This window comes from Triticum dicoccoides, chromosome 1B (assembly GCF_002162155.2).
Source record: "Triticum dicoccoides isolate Atlit2015 ecotype Zavitan chromosome 1B, WEW_v2.0, whole genome shotgun sequence".
NCBI classification, from domain to species: domain Eukaryota; kingdom Viridiplantae; phylum Streptophyta; class Magnoliopsida; order Poales; family Poaceae; genus Triticum; species Triticum dicoccoides.
In genome coordinates, this window is record NC_041381.1 from 636,955,182 (window position 1) to 636,966,833 (window position 11,652).

General features: G+C 46.5%; 1 protein-coding gene and 1 long non-coding RNA gene across 2 annotated transcripts; both read left to right on the forward strand.

The window, feature by feature from the left end:
- Nucleotides 1-5,730: 5,730 nt before the first annotated feature.
- Nucleotides 5,731-7,558, forward strand: LOC119350757. Its single transcript, XM_037618429.1, has 5 exons — nt 5,731-5,931; nt 6,464-6,686; nt 6,789-7,139; nt 7,254-7,355; nt 7,485-7,558. The coding sequence occupies exons 2-5, from the start codon at nt 6,644-6,646 to the stop codon at nt 7,556-7,558; spliced, it is 570 nt and encodes a 189-aa protein (XP_037474326.1). The 5' UTR covers nt 5,731-5,931; nt 6,464-6,643.
- A 51-nt stretch (nt 7,559-7,609) lies between these two features.
- On the forward strand, nt 7,610-10,290 carry LOC119310716. The gene is made up of 4 exons (XR_005150734.1): nt 7,610-7,944; nt 8,033-8,157; nt 9,598-9,837; nt 9,964-10,290. It is a non-coding gene; the product is annotated as an uncharacterized LOC119310716 (long non-coding RNA).
- Nucleotides 10,291-11,652: the final 1,362 nt, after the last annotated feature.

The window sequence follows — 11,652 nt, forward strand, 5'->3', positions numbered from 1 at the left end:
AGACGTGTTTCCAACCAACTGCCAAAAGTCCTGATGTGTTCACATGTAATCTAGTCGTCACGCTGCTCTGGGTGTTTGGAGCGCAGACTGTTCTTGTGTTCATCGACATACGGGATCACCAAGGTAGAGTTTTGTAGAACTGTGTACTGTCCTTGAGACTAAGAATGCCCGTCCCTGCATATTATTGAGTCCACTCCAAGCGTGCCTTTTCCAGTCAGTCTCCCCTCATACCACGATTTAGGGATACCAATCTTATTAAGGCCAGGAATGAAGTCAACACAAAATCCAATGACATCCTCTGTTTGATGGTCCATGGAGATGCTTCCTTCTGGCCTAGCGCGGTTACGGACATATTTCTTTAGGACTCCCATGAACCTCTCTAAGGGGAACATATTGTGTAGAAATATGGAGCCCAGAATGACAATCTCGTCGACTAGATGAACTAGGACATGCATCATGATATTGAAGAAAGATGGTGGGAACACCAGCTCGAAACTAATAAGACATTGTGCCACAACACTCCTTAGCCTTGGTATGATTTCTGGATCGATCACCTTATGAGAGATTGCATTGAGGAATGCACATAGCTTCACAATGGCTAATCGGACGTTTTCCGGTGGAAGCCTCCTCAATGCAACCGGAAGCAGTTGCGTCATAATCACGTGGCAGTCATGAGACTTTAGGTTCTGGAAATTTTTCTCTGGCATATTTATTATTCCCTTTATATTCAATGAGAAGCCAGATGAGACCTTCATACTAAGCAGGCATTCAAAGAACATTTCCTTCTCTTCTTTGGTAAGAGCGTAGCTGGGAGGACCTTCATACTGCTTTGGAGGCATGCTGTCTTTTTCGTGCAAACGTTGCAGGTCCTCCCGTGCCTCCGGTGTATCTTTTGTCTTCACATGCCCAAGAAGCCTAGCAGGTTCACGCAAAGGTTCTTCGTCCCGTGCATCACGTCAATTAAAGAGCGGACCTCTAGGTCTTTCCATTAGGGTAGGTCCCAAAATATAGATTTCTTCTTCCACATGGGTGTGTGTCCCTCAGCGTCATTCGGAACTGATAGTCCGCCGGTACCCTTTCCAAAGATTACGTGTAAATAATTGACCATAGCAAGTACGTGATCACCGGTATGCATGGCGGGCTTCTTCCGGTGATCTGCCTCGCCTTTGAAATGCTTGCCTTTCTTTCGACATTGATGGTTGGTCGGAAGAAATTTACGATGGCATAGGTACATATTCTTCCTGCATTTGTCCAGGTATATACTTTCGGTGTCTGCTAAACAGTGTGTGCATGCATGGTATCCCTTGTTTGTCTGTGCTGAAAGGTTACTGAGAGCGGGAGAATCATTGATGGTTACAAACAGCAACACATGCAGGTTAAATTCCTCATGTTTGTGCTCACCCCACACACGTACACCGTTTCCATTCCACAGCTGTAAAAGTTCTTCAACTAATGGCCTTAGGTACACATCGATGTCGTTGCCGGGTTGCTTAGGGCCTTGGATGAGAACTGGCATCATAATGAACTTCCGCTTCATGCACACCCAAGGAGGATGGTTATACATACATAGAGTCATGGGCCAGGTGCTGTGATTGCTCCTCTGCTCCCCGAAAGGATTAATGCCATCCGTGCTTAAACCAAACAATATGTTCCCTGGGTCACCTGCAAACTCAGCCCGATACTTTCTCTCTATTTTTCTCCACTACGACCCGTCAGCGGGTGCTCTCAACTTCCCGTCTTTCTTACGGTCCTCACTGTGCCATCGCATCAACTTGGCATGCTCTTTGTTTCTGAACAGGCATTTCAACCATGGTATTATAGGAGCATAACACATCACCTTGGCAGGAACCTTCTTCCGGGGGCGCTCGCCGTCAACATCACCAGGGTCATCTCGTCTGATCTTATACCGCAATGCACCGCATACCGGGCATGCGTTCAAATCCTCATACACACCATGGTACAGGATGCAGTCATCAGGGCATGCATGTATCTTTTACACCTCCAATCCTAGAGGGCATACAACCTTCTTTGTTGCATACGTACTGTCGGGCAATTCGTTATCCTTTGGAAGCTTCTTCTTCAATATTTTCAGTAGCTTCCCAAATCCTTTGTCAGGCACACCATTCTCTGCCTTCCACTGCAGCAATTCCAGTACGGTACCGAGCTTTGTGTTGCCATCTTCGCAATTGGAGTACAAACCTTTTTTGTGATTCTCTAATATGCGATCGAACTTGAGCTTCTCCTTTTGACTTTTGCACTGTCTCCTTGCATCAACAATGACCCGGCGGAGATCATCATCGGGCACATCATTTGGTTCCTCTTGATCTTCAGCAGCTTCCCCCGTTGCAGCATCACCGTATTCAGGGGGCACATAGTTGTCATCGTCCTCTTCTTCTTCGATGTCTTCCATCATAACCCCTATTTCTCCGTGCTTGGTGAAAACATTATAGTGTCGCATGAAACCCTTATAAAGCAGGTGGATGTGAATGGTTTTCGAGTCAGAGTAAGACTTCATATTCCCACATATAGGGCATGGACAACACATAAAACCATTCTGCTTGTTTGCCTCAGCCACTCCGAGAAAATTATGCATGCCCTTAATGTACTCGGAGGTGTGTCTGTCACCGTATATCCATTGCCGGTTCATCTGCGTGCATTATATATAATTAAGTGTCGCAAAGCCATTACAGAACATCATGAATAGATAATTAAGTGACCAAATTAATAGAAGTTCAACATCACATTAAAACCAAAGTACATATATAGTTCTCATTGAACAACATATAGCTCTCCAATGCTTCTAATTAATTAAACCATACATTGAAACTATGTAAAACATTTCAATGCGAAAACAAATGCGATCATAATCGCAACCAAGGTAACAATAGATCCAACGGCATAATTATACCAAGCCTCGGTATGAATGGCATATTTTCTAATCTTTCTAATCTTCAAGTGCATTGCATCCATCTTGATCTTGTGATCATCGACGACATCCACAACATGCAACTCCAATATCATCTTCTCCTCCTCAATTTTTTATATTTTTTCCTTCAAGACATTGTTTTCTTCTTCAACTAAATTTAACCTCTCGACAATAGGATCGGTTGGAATTTCTGGTTCACATGCCTCCTAGATAAATAAAATCTATGTCACGTTGGTCGGCATAATTGTCATAAACAATAACTGAACCAAATAGTTATAAAGATAATATATACCACATCCGAATCATAGACAGGACGAGGGCCGACGGGGCCGGATACCAAAACCATCGCACTAAATAAAAAGAAGTAATAATAAAAATAAGAAAATTATACAAGTATCTATCTAAACATACAAGTAAGAATTTTTTTTCCCTTTCAGAAAGTAGATAAGAACAACAGGCTCACTACGGTGGTGCCGGCGACGAGATCGGCGCGGGCGATGGACGACGGTGAAGACGGGGTGGACCGCTAAACCTAGACAAATATTGAGGAAAATGAAGTTTGGAGGTCGAGCTTCGAGAGAAGAAAGCTTAAGTAGTTTGTCTCGAGCATTCCATCAAACACCTCGTGTGCATAGGAGGTGAGCTAGAGCACCACAAAGCTCTCCAACGGCCCGCCAGAAAAACAGAGTAGTGAAGTGCTCTGCTCGCGGGCGAGGGGTATATATAGGCAACTCATTGGCCTCGGTTCGTAGCTTGAACCGGGACTAAAGGACACCCATTGGTCCCGGTTCAAGCCACCAACCGGGACCAATGGTGGTGGGCCAGGAGCAAGGCCCGTTGGTCCCGATTCGTCCCACCAACCGAGAACAAAGGGGCCAGACGAACCGGGACCAATGCAACCACGAGGCCCGGCAGGCCCCCTGGCCTCACGAACCGGGACCAATGCCCCCATGGGTCCCGGTTCGTGACTGAATCGGGACTAACTGGCTTATCTGGCCCGAATGAAAGCCCTGGTTTCTACTAGTGGGGCAAAGTGCCTAGCCTCCCCGGCCATAGCCGCTAAGCTAGCCAAGATGCACCGGTGCATTGTTTGTTGCAGTTGCGCCGCACAAGAGGCCTCCATCGTCGTGTGCACAGCGCCAACCGTTCCAGCTCTAGTGCCGCTCGAACCTGTCGTCTCTCAAATGCCCACCTGACCACCGGGACCCTGCCCCCATGCCTCGGCCTCCATCCGCGTGTGCACCGCGCGGCCAACAACACACATCTATGTCACGCGCATGGTCGTTCTTGCTGGAGCAAGCCATCAATGCCTCCTGCCGCACTCGTCGCATGACCGCAACCGCCTCCACCCCTTCGGCACTTGCTTAGTCACGGCGCACTTCACTAGGGGTCATCCTTCTATGGTTCGAGCTACGGGAGGGCTCGAAGTGGGGAAGGGAGGGCTCGCTGGAATAGCTTGGAAGATAAGGAATGGATTGAGGAAGCCCTTCGCGTTAGGTATTTCGCCAGCGAACAGGTTGCTGCGCCTGCCGTACATAGGTCACGTGCATCAAGATTTGTGCGTCTAATCTAACGGCTGGAACACTCGCCTCAACAGTCGTTCAGTTGTGGCACCCATTATCTTAGAAATTGAAGAGCTTTCGGCTAGTTTTCATTCTTTTGTAATCTAACATGTAAGTAGATCAGCCAATGGTCCAGCTCACCTTTGCGCAAAACGTGCTTGCATGGTGGCTATGACCGAAAGCTGGCTTACGGAGACTCACAGCTTCCTGATCAACAGCCTTCTAGCTGACCGTTCAGAGAATGCGTTTGTTTGAATAAAGCTCTAAATTCATTGGGGGGGAATATCTAACGGCTATGCGGGCGTTCACTGTGGCCTCTGAAAGGGAAAGTTCGCCGGATATCATTTTCAATCCTTATTGAGCGATTACCTACACGTTCCTGCCAGGAAAGGGCTGCGCGGCGGAAATCGCCTCGGGGGTTCAGAAAAATCAGCAGCGTCGACAATACCATCCACTTATTTCTCTTTCTCACGGGACACATAAAATACCAGCACATTCGTAAACGTGTTCAATTCAGCCGTCCACTCTTTCGCGTGGTAGCCGTCCATCGACCATCGACCGTGGGTAAAGCTGAGTTAATTATGGCCAAGAAGTAGCACGTAAATCGTGTCGATCAGCAGGGGTAACCCTTTTGCTGTCACCCTGCTAGCTAGCTAGCTGCTAGCTCTGGAGAAAACGCAGAGATGAAAACAAAGAAGGCCTGAAAGGGACGTGGAGTAACTGAGCGCGAGCTCAAATGCGCTCGTTATCCACATCGTTGGTTAGCGTCTCCAGATCTGTGCCTGTAGTTTTATACGAGCGTCGGTGGTCTTCCAGAAATTGAGTACTGTTGCGTAATACGTACGTGGCAGCGTTGTGTAGTGGGCCGGAGGTAACGCTCGGACGGACGGCAGTTTCCTGCCAGGACGGTGTTCCATGGATCAGAATCGAAGCCGCCGTCTGATCCGTGAATCAGGAAGTTTGCTTTTCCGTCTGGCCGCCCCAGAGTCGAATTGAATGGAGGGTCCAGCGTCGTGTCTTGCAAAGCGAGTGGCGTTTTGAAGGCGACGACGGGGAGATAGAGGTCTGGAGCGGCGGCGGCGATCCACCATGGAGTTTTTGATGCAACCAATAGGCAGGTACGTGGATCCTCTTTCCGCCGGCGAGATTGTCTGCACTCTTTGGGTGTTGGTTTAGCTTGTTGACTGCGGTTGCTTTTCTCGCATGATTTAGATCTGCTCTGCTTGAGGAGGTAGGGAGAGGGGTTGGTGCCTGCGCCTCTAGTTGCGGATGACGGTGTGCCGGAGCAGCAGAGGCTGCCGGAACAGTAGATGGCGGCGGAGAGCGGCGAAGCACAGATCTTGTGAGCGGCGGAGGCCACAGCGGGCAGAAGGGATCTGACGTCCGAGGCTCTGAGCTCTCGACGGGGAAGATGAATCCCCAGGTACCCCGATGGAATAAGAGGTCAGTGGAAAAGCTTCCTTATGCCATCAGAGATGCAAAGATTTTAGTAAATAAAAATCGACAACAGTGCAGAAACCAGGCAGGTATAGCTTTCTGGATTCAGAAATAGTTAGCACACTGCATTCATTTGAAACTCCCTGATATGAGAGATGCAAAGATTTTAGTAAAGAAAAAAATTGACAGTAGTAGCGAATTCAGGTAGCTATAGTTTTCTGGGTTCAGAGGAGTTAGTACACTGCATTCAGATAATTGACATTCAGATAAGGAAAAACTTCCTTCTGTCATCAGACATGTAAAGATTTTAGTAAACATAAATTGACAACACTAAAAAAATCAGGCGCCTATAGCTTTCAGGGGTCAGAGTAGTTAGTTCGCTGCATTCAGTTGAAAACTCCTTCATACGAGAGATACATAGATTTTAATAAAGAAAAATTGACTGCACTAAAGAAATCAGGGAGCTATAGCTCTCTGGGTTCAGAGGAGTAAGTACAGTGCATTCAGATAATTCATGCTTACTATTTGGTGTTTGCAGACTGAGGATTGGTGCTGCTGCACCAAGCAGGACACCTTGCTCAACTCGAATCAGTGTGTTTCAGAAGGCTGTAAGGAATTTGAGAGAGGATGGGAAATGCTGCTGGACAAATACAAGATGAGAACACATCCTTACATGACAGCCTTTTGAGATTAGGCAGAAATGCTGCTGGGCATCTAAATGATCAGCTTGCTGCAACTTCAAGCAGAACTGGATGTGAAATGTGAGCACAAAGAAAATGTTTGTTTTGAAAAATATTATTGACGCCGACATGAGAAAGTAATTGTTAAGTGTGTGCTTAATATTTTGTGCATGTTTTTTGCAGATCAGATGGAGAGAGAATCCCGTGCATCGGCATTGAATGTGCAGATGGGTTTGGTTGAAGGGATTATTGACATCTCTGACAGTGAACGCAACGATGAAGTTAATTTTGAAGAGTGGTCTGATCCTGAGCATGCTAAACTGGTTGAGACAGATAGAAGGTTGAGAGAGCAAGAGGAGAAAGATGCAGAGGTCGTGAAGATGTATCAGGAAATGTATGGCAAAAATGATGGGCACCAAGAAGTCTCAGGCACGGATAATGATTCACTTGTTGAGAAGCACCGTAAGTTAAGGGAGCAAGAGGAAAAAGACACCAATGTTGCAATGATGTATCAAACACTGTATGATCAAAATGGTAAGTGCGGCTGAAGGAAAATGAGATACAGTAAATCATGGTGGTCATAAACTGGACAACTGTTATCTAAGCCGTTTTTTAGTAGTCATCTAAGCCATTTGTGTGTTTCTGCAGCTACTGAAGCTCAGATCACCAATGTGCCAGCAAACAGAATTCTTGCTCAGGCGGCAAAACCTGCAGGTCGGGAAAGAAGCCCCATGGAGGGTGGGCGTAGAGGTAGGTTACTAAACAGAGTAGAGTAGATATTGAGCGTATCATGCCATAGGGTTACAATTTTTTCAAGTAGAAACAGTACCACAACTGTGAAATATGCTGACAGTGATTTAGCTGCTCTTGCAAATGTAGATGCAGCTGTTCAGGTGAATGAACATGCCGGGGAGAGTTCATACATGGAAGAAAATTTAAAATTTGTGTTTTGAGAATGCACTTTGAATATTTACTAACAACAACTTTGCTTTGCGGGACGGGGGTGCGTTGGTGGTGCCTCCAGGGCAGGGAACATGAATTCCATGAAGTGGTCTTGGAGGCGGAAAGGGAAGAAGTCGGAAACGGGATCCAAGGGGCAGAGGAGAGTGAGGTTCTCGAACACTGTGGAGACGATATGCCCATCGAAATCCTGAGTGAAGACAGTTCTAGTGATGATGGAATGCAGCAAGCGAAGATGATCACGAGCCTGCACATCTACCTGGTAGCAACGTAGATGGTTTGGATACATTAGTTGCAAATGACATCGTGGCGGCGAGGTCAAAGGAGGGTGGAAGAACCACCGTCAGCCATGTCAGGAGTGCAGCACGCGGTGGAGTTGGTACGTGCCTCCGTGATGCCCGTGACCACTATATTTTGTAAGGACTAGTTTTCTTTAGATAGTAAACATAAATGTTCTGCAATTGCAGACGCTGCTCCGCACGGACATGGGACTCACAAAGGCCCTGGGACCAGCCGATATCGGGAGTAGCCCATGTGGGAGAATTGAGCGTCGCGAGAGCGAACCTGGATACACATTTCAGTGGTTCATCAGGTTAGTGCAAGCCTGGATGGTCGACAGTCATGCATTTGTAGCAAAGATGTTGTTGGAAATGTTGAAGGTGCACATAATTTTCCAAAAAATGAATAATTCGGCATGGCGGGGAGGGTGGCAGTCCTCCGGTTAAGATTCGGTGGTATAGCCTTTCATCAGCAATATCAATGTGATGCTGATAAGCACCTAAAATTCCTGATTAGGATTATGATGATTCTTTATAGTTCTCTCAGCAAAAGAGTACATTTCCCATACTGTTGCTTCTGGGTTGATCTGCTAGAATAGTGGTAGCAAGCCATCGCTTGAATTCATCAAAGGACTCAGTAACTTCTACGGCATGCTTAGCAGAGATATGTGATGTTGGTGCTGGGGGGTCTCCGGTGTGTTCTGATGTATGGCTACGTGTGGGTACGTCCTCAGCAGCCGTCTCCCCCAGTAAGGAATAAGGACAGTAAGATTGACCAGTCATAGAAAGCATGAAAAATCTTGAAAATGTAACTGTGACTCGTAGGACTGGTCAAATAAAGATTCCTGTGAAATGTTTGGAAAAATACTGATGTCAACAACTTCCTTTGTGCACAGTTATGCAGTAATGCTGGATATAATCACATCTGCTGGCTTACATGCAAAAAGGTTTGTAGTTAAAAATCCTTAATTTACAACAGTCATTGGTTGACGTTTGAGCAGATGTTGGCAGAGCAATTTGGTCATCTAATACATGAGCACATAATAATTTTTGTTAATAAATCAATCAGATCTAGCGGTACTAATAGATGGTAGAGCATGATATCTTCTGATGAGAATATAATTAGATATGATAATATATGTGCGTGGAATGGTATCTGAAAGTACTGCATAATGGAGAGATCGACAAACTAAGATGCATCACTGACAATAAAATTCAGTTTGGCATGAACATCTGATTTGGGTAGGAAAAACCTTGGTCTACCAACTGCGCGGCATGCGCGACAAACATCAGGAGAACCAAATCAAACCTTAGATGGCACACTGCGCAGCATGCATGTAGATCGAGTGGGTGTGATGTACTTGATCAGCCGGTGTAGCTAGTGAATGTATACGGTGGTCGGTCAGCACGTAGACCAAGGTAGTGATGTGACTAGTGTCAAAGTGTTGTTAGAAAAAGGTCTCAAAGTTAAAAAAAAACTGTAGCTGGTGGAACTTGAAAAAAAAAAACGCAGGCGCAATGATTTGCAGAGCTTAGTACTACTCCATGTGTGGCGCCGGTCGTATTTTATTAGTAGAACCCATGATTACAGCAGACTATATACAGACACAAAAGAACCATCAGGGCTGATGACAAAGGGCTTAGCGCGTCCTTCCAAATCTAAATGACAGATTGCATAGTTCGTGGTACATTTGGGACAACACTCAGGCTAATTAGCTAAAGGACCGTTTAACTGGTTTGCTGCCCAAAATTAGGACCAACAACGCCAGGACAAGCAGGTGGTTAGTGCCGGCGAGGAGCACCAATGTGCATCTGCTGAATCTGTGGCTGAGCAGGTAGATCTGCCGATGTGGGGCTTGGTGCTCGATCTCGGTGCCGGCAGGGAAATGCTGCTCCCGGCGAGATCACTGGTGGAGAGACGAAGCTGGATGCACTGATAGAGGCTGCTGCAATCCGTGCCGGTGGGAGAGGCCATGGCGACTCAGCTCCGGCAGGTACGTGTAACTGGATCTCATGAATGAACAGAGTACAGCCTGCGGGCATGGGGCAAAACAAGGTAAATCTAGTATCAGAAAGCACGTGTTATGTTTGTGGAACTGAAATCTTACATTTTGTTGAAGCACTTGTAGAACCGGACTCCAGCCCGGGAGGGCCGGGACGACGAAGGTGACGACCTAGCCACCACAATCAGGACAAGGAATGAGCAGGAGTATCTCCCTAGGGCGCGAGGAAGAAGATGAGGAGGTCATGACCGGCGATCTGGTTTCTTGCGGCGCGTTGGTTGAAGAGAACGAGGAGAGGAGAAGAGCAGGAAGGATCTTGAGGAGGGGGTGGTTGGTGAGTTGCAGTAAATCAAGGGGCTGGTGTGGACGGCGGCCGTTAGTGGGATGGGGGCTGAGCCGTGGCCCTTGGTTGCAGGCCCGTCTGAGCCGGTTACTCTGAGATGACGCCCGTGACATTAATTGGGGTAGGTAGGCGGGCCCCGCTCCGGAAATAGATTGGCCGAATACATAGGAATATACATGGGAAGTTGTGAATCTTGATGCTAGCGAACGACTGTGATATTGAGTGCATCTGAGCTCGAGCTCAGAATAGCACTTCCTGCCTGAAAGCTACTACTGCTGGAAAGTGAACCAGATTACATTGTGGTTACTTGATACGGTCAATAAGAGCTAGACTACTCTAGGTCGCTACGACATGTGTAGCGCAAGGTCGCCGAGGAGGGCCCAGGGTACTGCAGTGCAGACCGAATAAAGCACAAAGCACCTGGTCCTTGGACCTGAAGGGAGAAGGAACTTTCTATACACAGAGTTGTTGCAGTACGAGGCCTAGACCAACAGATCCAGTTGCAAAGAAGACAGAAAAAGCTCCATTGCTTGAGTCGCCCGGACGGTACCATTTATCTGGTCGATTGATTCTCGATCATCTGACACTCGAGTTTCACGATGATCTACGCACATAACAAAAATGGGTCCACCTCGAGGCCGCGTTGATGCTTTCCTCCAACATTGTTTGTTGCCTCGCACATGTTGTGCATTTTTCTTTCGGTGGTCGTACGATACACAGGCTTGCGTTTTACTCCCTTCGTTCATATATACAAATCTTTTTTAGAGATTTCAATATAGACTACATACAGAACAAAATGAGTGAATTCACACTTTAAAATATGTCTATATACATCCCCATGTTATCCATATTGAAATGTCTAAAAACTTATATTTAGGAGTGAAGGGAGTATTAGTTTCAATGGTGCAAGCATATCCGAGAGGAAAAACAAGCATGCATGCATCTCTAGTTAATTCATCATGAGTTGCACGGTTGGTGTTGCAGCACCGTTGGCATCGTGCGTACGTGTCAGTTAATGCATGTGATATTCATTAGTCTTTGTTTTTGTTTCTATCAGGCCCATTGGTGAGGGCATGACCGATGCATAGTCCTAGCTAGGGTGATGCCTCGCAGGTCATGTAGGACCGGATATCAGAAACAATAGATCAGATGGTGTAGCGGGATCCTTGGTAGGAGGCTGTTGCTTGAGATGAAAAAATGTGATCCGATGCATAAAGTTAAAAAAGTTAAAGTGGAGAGTAAGGACGCATGTGTAAAATAAGAGTCGACTTTTGTATTCTTTGATGATGCCCACTAGTCATAGCTTGCGTTGGGGAGAAAAAGTCAATATAGATGCCTTAAGCTCTTATTTGTCATGAGGCATCTGTATACATATGTCACGATTGTACATGCCCTGAGTTGAGAGGACACACCTAAACTAAAGTTGCCCGGCGTCGATGCTTGGTGAGTCATCAGTTCAGTTG